A 14241-nucleotide genomic window follows, 5' to 3' on the forward strand; every position below is an offset into this window, starting at 1 on the left:
GGGAGGAGAACCTCTCTTGACCTGCTAACCACACCCCTTCTAATACACCCCAGGATGCCATTGGCCTTCTTGGCCACAAGGGCACATTGCTGGCTCATGGTCATCCTGCTGTCCACTAGGACCCCCAGGTCCCTTTCCCCTACGCTGGTCTCCAACAGGTCTGCCCCCAACTTGTACTCATACATGGGGTTCCTCTTACCCGGGTGCAGGACTCTACACTTGCCCTTGTTATATTTCATTAAATTTCTCCCCTCCCAACTCTCCAGCCTGTCCAGGTCTCTCTGAATGGCTGCGCAGCCTTCCGTTGTGTCAGCCACTCCTCCCAGTTTAGTGTCATCAGCGAACTTGCTGACAGTGCACTCTATTCCCTCATCCAAGTCATTAATGAATATATTGAATAGCACTGGTCCCAGTACCGACCCTTGAGGGACTCCGCTAGACACAGGCCTCCAACTGGACTCTGTCCCATTGACCACCACTCTCTGGCTTCTTTCCTTCAGCCAGTTCACAATCCACCTCACTACCCGATCATCCAGACCACACTTCCTCAGTTTAGCTGCGAGGATGCTGTGGGAGACCGTGTCAAACGCTTTACTGAAATCGAGATAGACCACATCCGCAGCTTTACCATCATCTATCTACTGGTTGGTTAAGCATGACTTCCCCTTGGTGAAGCCATGTTGACTGCCCCTAATGATCCCCCTATCCTTGATGTGCCTAGACACAGCCCCAAGGACAAGTTGTTCCATCACCTTTCCGGGGATGGAGGTGAGGCTGACCGGTCTATAGTTACCCGGGTCCTCCTTCTTGCCCTTTTTGAAGACTGGAGTGACATTCGCTTTCCTCCAGTCCTCAGGCATCTCTCCCGTTGCCCACGACTTAGCAAAGATGATGGAGAGTGGCCTAGCAATGACTTCCGCCAGCTCCCTCAGCACCCGCGGGTGCATCCCATCAGGGCCCATGGATTTATGGATGTCCAGGTTGCTTAATTGGTCCCTGACCCAGCCCTCATGAACCAAGACAGATTCCTCCTCTATCCTGACTTCTTCTGGGGCCTCAGGGGTCCGGGGCTCCTCAGTACAGCCTCCAACAGTATAGACAGAGGCAAAGAAGGCATTCAGTAACTCTGCCTTCTTTTTATCCTCTGTCTCCAGGGCCCCCACCTCATTCATCAGTGGGCCTACATTGCAGGTAAAACCAACACTAGAGGCAATGTATTTGAAGAAGCCCTTTCTGTTGTCCTTGTATGTATGTCCTTGTAACGTAAGGGATGAAGTGATCACTTCCCTGATGTCAACAGAAACCTTGTCCCTGACTCCAGTGAGAGAACAACTTTGCCTCTTCTCTTGTTCTCATTATTTTTCCAAAGTGTGGCACAAGCATATGCTAACAAACTCTTGCCATGTTTAATTTGTTTTTTGTTGAACTCTAAACTCTTGCCCACTCATGTGGTATCTGCTTGGCTGTAAATTGCTTTCTGGCTTTTTTCTTAACATGCATCATTGTTGAAGAGTTCTCCAGAGATCTTGTTAAAAGAGCAACCAATTAAGTGTACTCAGCAACTTGCAGTAAAAATAAATAAATTTTAAAAAAAATAAACCCATATAGTGTATCCAATACAAAATGACAATAGCATTTCCAGTGGTAATAACACAACATAGCTTTGATAATTGGATATTATAAATTGGATGATGCTAGACAGCCTGAAATTAAGTTAGATCTAGTAGAGTTTGGCTATCAAAATACCGATAATCAAGTTTGCACTGGACTGCTGGTGATACAGTAGTACTATGCTGGCAATACAACAGAGCTTAGTATGACAGAATAACCTTTAATATAAGTCTTCACGCCCTGAAAAATACTTTTCCCCTTTTTTTTTTCAGTCTTTGCATATCTGGAAAGCAGCACTGTGGCTTTGGCAACGTTTTTCTCTTTTGAAGTATTTTCAAGTCTGGCCTGGTAGTAAACTGTTTCTCTCCGAGATGCTCCCCCTTCAAGTTTTTCTTTCATTTCTATTTTCCAGTAAGTATCAGGTACTGGGTAACTTTGTCTGCCCTGTAAAACACATAACATTATAATACTACAGAAAAAAAAGAAGAGAAACTTCTGCAATCGAGAGGGAAAGATGTGAGAAAATTATTTTGGTGCACTTGATTTCAATGAAAAGCACTTGGGAGCAAAGATCTCACAAGTTTCACACCTCCAGTTTCCCAGAGAAGTACTGATAAAAGTTTTCTGTTCTCCCAAAAAGTCCCTCCAGCAACATACACCATTTTGTAACAGTGCAACAGGTGATCTTTAAAGAAGTGGTTACAAAGGCCAACGAGCCTTTGTCCTGCAGGCAAACACTGAGGCCACTCATGAGCGCCTGGCCTGAGGATAAGCTACATGAACAGGACACGGGAAACTACCAAACACAACCTAGGAAATGGCTGCGTGGGACAAGCAGCAGCATAAGGAGCTGGCAGAAGTTACAGACAGTGCTGTGAGGGACGGTTGGCTTTTACGGGCTGGTAAGCAGGGAGTTGGTGAGAAATGGCTGAACTCCACAGGTAAGTGGAGGGGAGCGGTGGGGACCTCTCCGCAGAGTCAAGTCTGCATGTGAGAAGAGCCAAGCTTGCTTTTGCAGCGAGGAGGATGGGGAGGCATGGGCTCGGTGCCTTCCCTGGCCAACAGGAACATGTCCCAGATGGACGGATCAAGCATCCTGGTATCACTGTGTTGGTGCCCGAGCCAGGCCTGACAGCATTGGCAAGCAACAAGCTCTTTGCAACAACCAGAAATGGTCAAGTAAGCTCAAATCATTTTTTACAAAATATCTTTTTCTAGGCTAGAATATAAAAAAAAATGAAATCATCAGCTCGATCTATGTTAGTAATACTAGTGTAAAAGGCTCAAAAAAATGCCTAGTCTAGGGTTTGGTGCGTTTGGTAAGAAAATCAATACTGCAACAGAACCCTTACCAAGTTTTCCATTGAAACCTTTTGGATATTCAAAAAAATTACACAGCAGGTCTGTTAAGTCAGTCTCAACTTTCAAAGACCAAGTATATAGTATTTGGTTTCAATACAGAGTTTGAGTAAACAATATATACAACAGCATGTGGAATATATAAAAATATATACAATAGGGTATGGAATTTCAGTGAACCGACTTTAGACCACTTTAAATAAATTTAGTTACATTCTCCCAGTTTTCACTGAACAGACACTGACAGGCATCATCACTGTGGACTATCAAATAAGACTAATCCTTGCAATTATTGTACAGTAAATATTTACACTAATTGATACTTTCAGCATCCAACTAAATATAAGATCTCTATTTCTCACTCTCTAAAGTACAATAAGTTGGTATGTATTCTGCACTTCCCTGTGTCAGAGTTTTTCTTTTATTTAACCCTCCCTCATTAGGTATTACTTTCATATAGCTTTGATTTGTATAGCACAGCACCAGAGTTTCAACAAAGAATATCTTGGGATTTGCATGCACGTACACCAGTGCCTAACAAGAAGCGAAGGCTGCACGTCCTTTGCAGCATTTCCTTCTGCTACTGTTTTTGTTCCACCATTAAAAATGTCATGCATAATTCAATACTATGTAGTATGGGCTTGACTGTGCAATTCTACGTGGAAGTCATTATGTTGAATCTTTTGGTATACATAACAGCTAATACAGGCATCTTTGTATTATTTGAAACAGGGCAGTATATTTCGCACAGCTTTGATAAAAATTCTACATGAAAGAAAAGGGAAGTCAGATAACAGCAGAACACCAGTCCTTCTTGGCTATACACAAAGGTAGGCTTATTACTTAGCATGATTCAGGATCTGTCTGCACCTTCATTCCCCCAAAAAATAAGCATTTCAAGGGAATTTAACTGTGGTACATAAAGCCCTTCAGCGCAGGTTGAAAGACCACACGTCTCGCTTCTAACATAACCCACAGGGCTGTAGACTGCTATTTTTTCTCAGCACAAACAAGAGATTAAAATGGAAGAATAAAAATATCTTTCTACTCTATATCCAATTAACAGATCAAACAATAGCTTCTGCTCCTTTTTTTTTTTCCAGTGTATGGTTTCTGGCATTTGCAACTCCTCTACCAAACAAAAGCAGTCACTACCCAGCAATAATGTAATAATGTAATCCCAAGAGAAGATGATTAAAAATGCAAGAATACTAAAAGCTACTGAAGTAATTAGGAGAATTGTGAGAATCACCGAGTTCGCAAATTCAAACACAGAATTAATAAAGGACAAAACAACATCCTTTAACTCGAACATTATCATATATTAAAACAAAAGATCTTGTTAATGTAGCTGCTGTTTTTGGCTTCTGATATCCCTAGCTTTCTGTAACTAACTGTTAATTGTATTCTAAATATATCAATTTGGAAAAACAGGTTCAAAACCAGTTTCTCTGCGAACTCTCTAAAGTAGTAAAATTTTATGTATTACTTATATTTTTATATATATATATAGATATAAAAAAAATATATATATGTTATATATATATAACATATATATATATATGTTAATATTGTTATTCTTTACTATTAGAGACTATTATAATTTGAAGTAGCCTGAAGTTCAGTAACACTTGATCAGAGTGACACTAGCATGTCCGAACGCTGCTTTGAGCTTTCGGTACTGTGATGCTCCCTTCCCAGAAAAAGCACAGCGACACCCTGCATGCAACGGGCTGGAAGAGGGTAAAATAAGTAAGAGCTGAATTTCCTTGGACAACAGTGTTATAGGCAGGATGGGGAGAATTTCACGGCTATTTGCAATACAGGAAAGAACTCACCTTTGGAAACCTGTCCAAACCAGTAATCTAGTTGTGAGTTTCCTGAATTGGTACAGACGTAACCCAATTAATCCACACAATTGAGTCTGAAAACAGTCATTGATTACAAACACCAATACATAAATAAATGGGAACATAAATCTCTAAATTCAGTCTGCACAGACAGAAAACACTCTCTTTAAGGAAAAAAAGCAAAATTACTTTACAGCACTTAAGAACTGCTTGCTTGCTGCAGAATGGGTAAACTGCATGATAATTTATGTCGTTACTAAACAGGTAAGAGGATTATATCACATACAAACACATACTTTTTAAATTCTAGTTTTACAAATCTGCCATTATTTATTCTTGTGGATTTTTATCTACATGTGGCTTCTGGAGAAGGAAGTGAAACCTGGACTGCTTTGCTGCTGCTGAATGGCTGGTAAATTTAATAGCTATAATGAAGTAAACTGCGACAGGAGTCAGATTCCACTTTTTCCCTGCTATTGTCTCACTCTATTACCTCCTTTTCCTCAGTTTCCTCATTTGTAAAATACACATTATACTTTCCTATTTTATAGGTGTAAGCTGAAGTGTAAAAATATGCTTTTGAAACCAGCAGTTAAATTAGATTTTTATAAATAATTTTTATGTAACCTTGATAGCTCTGCAGCTATAGCCCACATTTTTCTTACATGACTGTGTTTCTGTTTCATGTTCCATGGGGTCCTTTCACTTTAATAAATGGGATCTTAGGATACGCTGTCTACTCTGCAGTGTGAAGTGACTATAAATCAGAGGGAACAATTAACAGTGGTACTACTCCACTGGTCTTCATTATGTTTCAAAATTGTCATGCCATAGATGTGGAAAGAAGTGTTCATTCCATAAATTTATGTGCCAGATCTTTGCTTAAGATGTTAGAAGAGCCAAAAATGTTCTTTAAATGATACTGGGACTGTAGGGATTAGATTGAAACTTAAGAGAAAGATCCTCATGCCATGAAACGACGATGAAGGTGGCACTTCTACTAGACGTTTTGTTCAAATTTCTGACTGCCTATATGTTCTGCACTGGCACCTAATACTAGTAGCATTTCCCAAAAGACGATTTCTCAAATAGCCCACAACTCAATCTGGTTTTATATTTGAAAGCATTCTTGCAAATTTCCAGAGAAAAAGTGTTTGCATCGATACTTAAAAAAAGTATTTTGTGATGAATATTCAAGAAAATCCAGGTTTGATGATAATCCAAATGAAAAACTTAATTACTGTTAATTTTAACATTAAGAACAGTACCAAAAGTCTATTTGTACAGAGCATCTAATGAAAACAAGGCTAAAAAAAAAAATCCCTTAAAATGTAAAACATCTTTTATTATTATCTGACTTGATAAAAGAAAAAGCCTGAGGAAACAGATAGTTCTTATTCTGTGGCACAGAAATCCAAAGATGACTGCAATATAGAATATGGACCTGGCTGTTTTCTGATATTAGAGGTGTGTCCCCTCTTGCTCTGATACAAAACACACAAAATTGAGTACAAAAAGAACACCTGACAGTCTTGTGAGTTGATAAGGAAAATTAGAATTATTCATCATCACCATCACCTAGCTGCAGCTTTCTCAGTTATGTTTGGGTACAAGTTTAATTGCAGTATTAAATCATGTGGGTCAGGTAGGCTAGTTTTGTAGTTCAGCATAATTTTAAGAGTTACTGCATTCTTTTGGATCAGAGAAAAACATACAATCTGTATCAGAATAAATACGGTTAGCAACAAAACAACCACCATTTGTGACAAGCAAGACAAAAACAGGCAGCTAGCTTGGTCAGTTTATACATTTAATACTTCATAGAAGTGGGTAAGCGTGTAGCTTTCTGTCAGAAATGAGCCAGAAAACAAAGTTCCCCATAGCCAAAATTAGAAAAAAACCAGGGTGTACAACTGTCTCCTACTGCAATGAGCAACTGAATTCTTAAAGCCAGGGCATTTAGAAATTTATACAATGGATAGCATCCAAGAGCAACTGTCATTTTAAAAATCACTGTCCTTACTTAAAAGGCACAAAACGCAATTAAGGATATCACAATAATAACTCAAAATATGGAGTATTTTCAGAGCATACATAGGAAAGCTGTCATCTCTGACTCTGCTGACGAACCCAGGCAAAATGCAAAAACTGTGAAGTCATAAATGGGTAGCAACCTTTTGCACAGTGTTAGAAACTTTTTCATAGTTTCTGAAAAAAGAAAGAAAGAAGGATGCACTTGTTTATCCATTTTTCATAAGGTTATGTTGAAAAAACTGACATAAGATTTTTTTTTTTTTATTCCAAAGACAGAAAAAATATTACTTTACTAGTACTATAGCCTGTGTGGCTTTTTACACAGTCATGCTTCAACAAGCCATGAAATTCTCTCACCTTCCTGCCAGAGATCTTTTACAGAAGCTTGGTGCATTTCTGTCTCAGATGTAGTACACTTTATGTACATGAAGCAACTTCACCAAAATAACTTCATAATTGGGGGTATTTCAGTGCTTGCAGCACACGCAAATGCTTAATAAAATAAACAATGTTTTAAAGCATTCTTCAAACTTGTCCTGCAAACTTAAGTTTTTGAGATAAACTAATGATGTTTTAACCACTTAGCTTGACATGTAACAGTTCAAATTCTGGAGGGTATACAATAACTAGCCAAAATTTACAGATGTTCAGTCCTGAAAATTCACATTTAGGCATCTAAAATTCAGCACACACAGAGGTATGGTGTGGTCAGAGATCATCACCTTCTTTCTGGGCTGAAATCTCCAGTGTATTTTTTGACTATCTACAGCAATATCTCATATCTTTGTGTATCTTCTTATAAAGTCTTCAATGTAGAAATGTAGAGCATCTAACTGTTCTAGAAACATCAGATATTCCTTTTGTCCTTTTAAAATTGTAGTTATTGCTAATTCAAGGAGGCCAGGAAGAGTTAAGCACATAATCAAAATAAAATCATGTCAACTGAAGCTAAGAACTACTAAAATATCAAATCTGATTCAGCTGCCAGAGTCAGAGTTGTTCACATTGACATTTCTCCTGTCACGTAACAACACAGTTAGTTTTAAACCTGCACAGCGTTAGCTTTAGGTCTACTCATATAGTGACAGGAAAATAATGTGACAGCCCTAAAGAAAGCAATGAAGGCCTGAAACTAAGCAAAATTATTCCACATGCAGTGTGACCTTTTCTTTACCAAAATACATAGGACTTTCTTTAATAAGCTGAATTTTTTTTAAAGAATGCTGGTGGCTGAAGCTAGGGAGAAAAGCAAGGGCCATTGTCAAATCCCTTTTTTCCTGTCCATTAAAAATAAACAAAAACCCTGCCCACCCAATAAGAAAAGGAAATCTTTGACAGAGCAACTGACTCATACCGTGACTGACACGGAAATAACTACCATTAGGACCTCCTAAATGAAGGGAGGAGATGGAAGGGAAAATAAGAATAGATGAAAACTATACAAGAACTTGAACAGAGAAACTTCTCTGCACATAAAGTAGCAGAAGAACAAAAGTTAGACTGATTTAACCATCTGTTAAGAAACAGATCATTAAAATCCATACAAATCTAGACTTAGTAAAGCTATACCAATATCAACATACTCCTTGTCTGCAAAAGTTTATTTAAGAAAACTTAATGCAACTGATGACACCTGAAGGTTCTGGATAGAAAAAGGCAACTCAAGAAGCATGGGGGCAGGGGTAAAAAAATTCTTAGAACATTCCCCCGTCCCCTAAATTGCAACAGCATTTTTTGAAATTGGTGATAAGTAATATTTCATAAAAATAAAACACACGTGAATGAGGAAGAAAGTCCTAAAGCTTGCGTCACTGTCTCTGGGCATAAATCTTCAATACGTTTTTGTTGACTGTACCTTTGAGTAGATGAACTACCTTTCGTCTACTAGGGGAGAGACATCAATCAGCAAAGCAGCCACTGGGGTACGTGATTGTTCAGAACTGAGGGTGGCAGGAGATGGAAAGTCACTACAACCTGTTTGTTTATATAAGACACTTAGGAATGCAAACGTAACTGTCTCAGAAAATCAAAGCAGCAACAAAAAAAAGGCAGAAATACTTGCATATTGTCAAACTGAATGCCTGTAAAATCCAGTCCAAGGAACTTTCCTATATTGTTCATTGTGTTAAAAAGGAAATGGCTACTTAAAAAAAAAGTATAAAAACCCCCCTCCTTTTCTCTGACACAGAATATCAATCTTACCACATGAGATTTCCATGGTTCTCTTCAGTTGTCGTAATATGAATGGAATCTGTTAATTGCCTAAATGACTTGCTGCTATTCTGTCCAATCTGTTTACCCTATGGACTCAAGTACTATGGCAAATGCCTTCATGTGAGACTCTTCTCAAAAGCTTGAAAGGGAAGGGAGGGGATTGGAATGCACCATGAGAATCCTTCCCGAATACTCCAAGCTTTCCACACTTTGATAGGGATTACCATAATGATCCCATACATTGATTTTTGGTGAATTACCGCAATTCTATTCAGAACAGCACGTAGCTGTACATCATCACGTGGCACTGCAAAATATCAATCTTTGAAGAACACATCTGTAATGAGAGCAATGCATGCTTTATAGAACTTGCTGAAAAATAAATAAATATCACACGGAAAAAGACACTCTCAAATTAAAATCAAAAAGACATTTAAAGTTTGGGCATTCTTCATTACGGGAAAGAATCTTCCATGCAGAGTCCATTATCCATCAGAAAAGCTCCATCTGTGTATAATTATTTCTGATAAATTATATTAAGCTTTATTAAAGAGGTAGTGGGGATGTGAGAGAAGACAGAGAGAGCTCAAGCTGTAAATAAATCTCTACACTGTATTTCACTTAAAATCACCCCAGCAGGAAGTAATAAAGAATTTTTTTTATAGGTACTATTTTCAAATGCTCTGCAGCCTGTGCTGCCTAATATCCATCACCTTCAGTGTATGTACACAAGCTTACAGCAATTCAAGATGAAGGACACTATTTGATTTCCTTCCCTCTTTCACAGAATCATAGAATGGTTTCAGTTGGAAGTTCATCTACTTCCAACCCCCCTGCCACAGGCAGGGGACACCTTTCCACTAGACCAGGTTGCTCAGAGCCCCACCCAATCTGGCCTTGAACACTGCCAGGGAGGGGCATCCACAACTTCTCTGGGCAAGCTGTGCCAGTGTCTCACCACCCTCACAGTAAAGAATTTCTTCCTAATATCTAATCTATCCTCTTTCAGTTTAAAACCATTGCCCCTCATCCCATCACTACATGCACTTTCCCATCCCTGTAATCACCTTCCCACTTACCCCCAAGACCTTCTCAGCCACAACAGAAACACTTTGTTGTAACACTATCTAATTCCTAACTGAACAAATTTTCAGAAAACCTGACACAGTAAGCACTGGAGAAGCACCCTGTAACACCAAATAGTAGATCCTGGCTAACAAGACAGCAGAGATGTTGAAGCCCCCTGCCCTGTGAAGGCCCAAATGTGCTGCTGAAGCATAATGTTTTGCTGAATTCTCTAGGAAGGCTGTTTTAAGGCCTTGTTTTTATAGGAGACTACAGGTTTCCCTTGAAGAAGCACTGGACAGAAGGAAGAGATGAGGGGTGGTCAGCAGCCACTGTGTATGCGAAGGAGAGACAAGAGTTACACGGCAAGTTTACTCTTCTTACAAGAACTGGTATCAGGATGTTCACATTTGAACCCTGCTATATTTCTGACAATATTCTCACATACAGCTAGAAAGCAATAATTAAATTTTAAAATTTTATTTTAGTTAGTCTAATAAACTACCACAATCCCAAAATGACACTTTGTCCACAGCCAATCTGCAGAAGCAAAAAGTATATGCAAAGTCTACATATCTGTAAACAGAATAAATACTTCAGCAACTCAGCAAAACCATCCTATGCAAATAGTTAACACAACTGAAAACAAGTGTAGCATATCAAAGATTTTTTTTTTTAGTTCTAGTGCTTTGTCAGCATTATTACCAGCAGTTGCCTCAATGTTCAAGAACCAGAGCAGTGCTAGCAGATGCCCTACTAAAAAATGAGCATGTTTTTCTTGCAATGTGTACGCCTGTTTACCAGCCAAGAGGCACAAGCAAACTCAGCTCAAGAAGTATTCTCTCCATAAAGCATCTTCCAAAATAAAGCTACAGTTGGAAGAAAATGAAGCTACAAATTACACAGCTGAGCTTCAGTTGTAGAATGAGGATTTTAAAACTCCATATATTAGACATGGAATATATACAGAGGTTTAGAATAACTTATCTCACTGGTCTGCTGATCTTTAACAGCTTAGCTTACCTTCAGGGAGAAGTTTTGCCTTACCAAGTTCAATAAAGAAGAAATATGGGTCATGAAAGAAGAGATTGATTACCACATGAAACAAGTTTTATGCAAGTAACCTAGCAGCAGTCTAGACAAACATGCATTAGTCAGTGCTATGTGCAATTGCAACTACTAAAAACAAAAGGTCTTAAAGTAAAAATTTACAAGACAACGGTGGTTATCCTAGATTATATATATATTAATTTACCAGCAATGCAAGAAAAAGTTTCTCAAAATGAGAGTGCCTCAAAATTGTAATTAAATTGTATACTGCAGTTCAAACAGCTGTAAAGTTAGTTAGAAGTTCTTGTGACCCCTTTTAACTTGTTCTTCGGTTAAAGCCATCAATGTCTATTTTGTGAGTAAGTTCTAGCCTTTCCCTTTGCCCCAAAAGACAGGCCATTTACATCCAAAGGGAGTCAGTAAAACATAAGCCTGAGAACAAAACAAAATGTTTATGCCTCAATTTCTGTCACTTAGGAGTTGCGTCACTTACATTCCTCTTTGCTCGGTGAAGTTACATTCAGTTCTGTCAAAAGTTGCTGGTTGGAATTAGCAGCCTGCGTGGTTAGAGAGGTATTGCTGTTGTCACTGTTCGTTTCTCCAGAGAACAAATCTGACTGGCTGTTGCTTGTGCTGGGAGTAGAGTCATCGTCTGTCTGCTTCTTCTGGAAATCTATCAAAACCAAGATTTCATATGTCATCCCACTTGCTCAATCTAATCATCCAATGTTATGCAAAAAACCTGAGCATAACAAAAATAACCCCAAAACACTGCCAGAGGTATCATCATTCTGATCATTTATATATCTCACACAACACAAAGTTAGAGTAGCCTTCAAGTTTTTATTTCAGATTTAAAATATCTTAAAAGTTATTTGTTGTTGAAGAACAACAAACAATTTCAGAACTACACAAAGTTCTTGTTTCCACAGCTGTTCAAGAGCATCCAAAGCTTACCAACTGTGTCTATCTGCATATAACACATCGCATCATTTTAAAAATAGTTCACACAAAGCTCACACAAAAGCATAAAGGAGCAAACATACGATGAGGAAAGAACTAAGGTGTGTAATACACGTATAAAGAAATCTTATATCTAAAAACAATACTTCTCACTCCTGTTTTATAAAATCCCACCTCGAACAGTTTTGGTGAAGCTAGCGTAGACAGCTATGGTTCCAGGTTAGCATGGAGGAGCTGGTGAGGCATTTGCATCACTTGTTCGATGGGGCTTGGCTGTGTGTGGGGAGTGTGTGTGTGTGGTTGTTTTTTTTTCCTTCCCTCACTTACTCCAACATTGGTGTTAAAAGTTGCTCATTGATCTACATAGCTCATACAGTTAGCTATGGGAAGTAAATCACTAGAATACATTAAAGCTATGGACAAATTGTTTGGCTTCAAAGTTTTCCTTTTGTTTTCTTTTCGGTCAGCAAGTGCCAAGTCATGCTAAATCTCCAAACTGCCCCCAGAGTCCAAACTCTCTTTGATAAATGCCATCCTCAGGCTTACCTTGCCTCCAAGCCAGATTCAGGTTTGGGGGGAAATACTCTCTTCCTTTTTAAGTGCAAATCCTCCCTCCAGGGCTTTCCCAAACCCACAGTCCCGATACCTGATTAATTACAGCATTAGCCTCAGTTCCTTCCAGCTATGCTACTGGATTTCAGTCCAGCACAGCTCTGCCACTAGATGCCCCAGAAGAACACCCCTCCCAGCCAAGCGGATTTTGGTTTGCTTAACATCAAGTTACTCTCACAATGCAAAGGCACCTCTTTGTTGTAAAGAGGCAGCTGAAGATGAAAAGCACCACCTCACACATAATTTTTAAAAATGACATACAAAGGCAGAATTTATTCATTACACAAACACAAACATAAATCAGTATCGGTTGCTCATTATTATGTCATGACAGAGAGGAAAACAGAGCAGTCCATAAATATTTGCAGATGATGAAGTGTTAGAAACATGGGGCGTCAATGTGACTCACTGGCATTAGGAAGCACTACAGGCAAACAGTCCCTAAATGCTAATTTAGGATTTAAGTGATCTGCCAGAGAAATTAAGCTGTAACTTCTTCTGTGGAAGACTCAGCCAGAAGTCCAGCTTGGAGAGAAACAAGCTCAAAGACAGAGAGAAGGAAGAAAGGAGGCAGCAAACAGGAAATCATCCACCTCCACAACACAGCTCTGAAAAATCACAGAATCACAGAATCAATCAGGTTGGAAGAGACCTCAGGGATCATCGAGTCCAACCGTTGCCCTGACACACTCTGTCAACTAGGCCATGGCACTAAGTGCCATGTCCAGTCTTTTCTTAAACACATCCAGAGATGGTGACTCCACCACCTCCCTGGGCAGCCCATTCCAATGTCTAATAACCCTTTCTGAAAAGAAATTCTTCCTGATGTCCAACCTGAACCTCCCCTGGCGAAGCTTGAGGCTGTGCCCTCTTGTCCTATCGCTAGTTGCCCGGGAGAAGAGGCCAACTCCCACTTCACTACAACCTCCCTTCAGGTAGTTGTAGACTGCAATAAGGTCACCTCGGAGCCTCCTCTTCTCCAGGCTAAACAACCCCAGCTCCCTCAGCCGTTCCTCATAGGTCAGACCCGCCAGACCCTTCACCAGCTTGGTCGCCCTCCTCTGCACTCGCTCCAACACCTCAACATCTTTCTTGAAGTGCGGGGCCCAGAACTGGACACAGTACTCAAGATGCGGCCTCACCAGTGCCGAGTAGAGAGGGACGATCACTTCCCTAGACCGGCTGGCTACACTATTCCTAATAGAGGCCAGGATGCCATTGGCCTTCTTGGCCACCTGGGCACACTGCTGGCTCATGTTTAGCCGGCTGTCAATCAGCACCCCCAGGTCTCTTTCAGACGGGCCGCTTTCTAACCACTCTTCCCACAGCCTGTAGCACTGCATGGGGTTGTTGTGGCCGAAGTGTAAGACCCGGCACTTGTTCTTGTTGAACCTCATGCCGTTGGTCTCGGCCCATCTATCTAACCTGTCCAGATCCCTCTGTAGGGCCTTCCTACCCTCCAGCAGATCGACACTGCCACCCA

The 14241-nt window shown here is 39.8% G+C and overlaps 1 protein-coding gene across 2 annotated transcripts in view; it reads right to left on the reverse strand.

Moving 5' to 3' along the window:
- Nucleotides 1-14241, reverse strand: part of ZFAND3 (zinc finger AN1-type containing 3) — a 148053-nt gene that overhangs the window by 40591 nt on the left and 93221 nt on the right. For both annotated transcript variants that reach the window (XM_068401274.1, XM_068401284.1), the window contains one exon: nucleotides 11677-11856. In XM_068401274.1, coding sequence (XP_068257375.1) covers nucleotides 11677-11856 — 180 coding nt within the window. The remainder of the gene's footprint in view (nucleotides 1-11676; nucleotides 11857-14241) is intronic.

This window comes from Nyctibius grandis, chromosome 1 (genome assembly GCF_013368605.1).
Source record: "Nyctibius grandis isolate bNycGra1 chromosome 1, bNycGra1.pri, whole genome shotgun sequence".
NCBI classification, from domain to species: domain Eukaryota; kingdom Metazoa; phylum Chordata; class Aves; order Nyctibiiformes; family Nyctibiidae; genus Nyctibius; species Nyctibius grandis.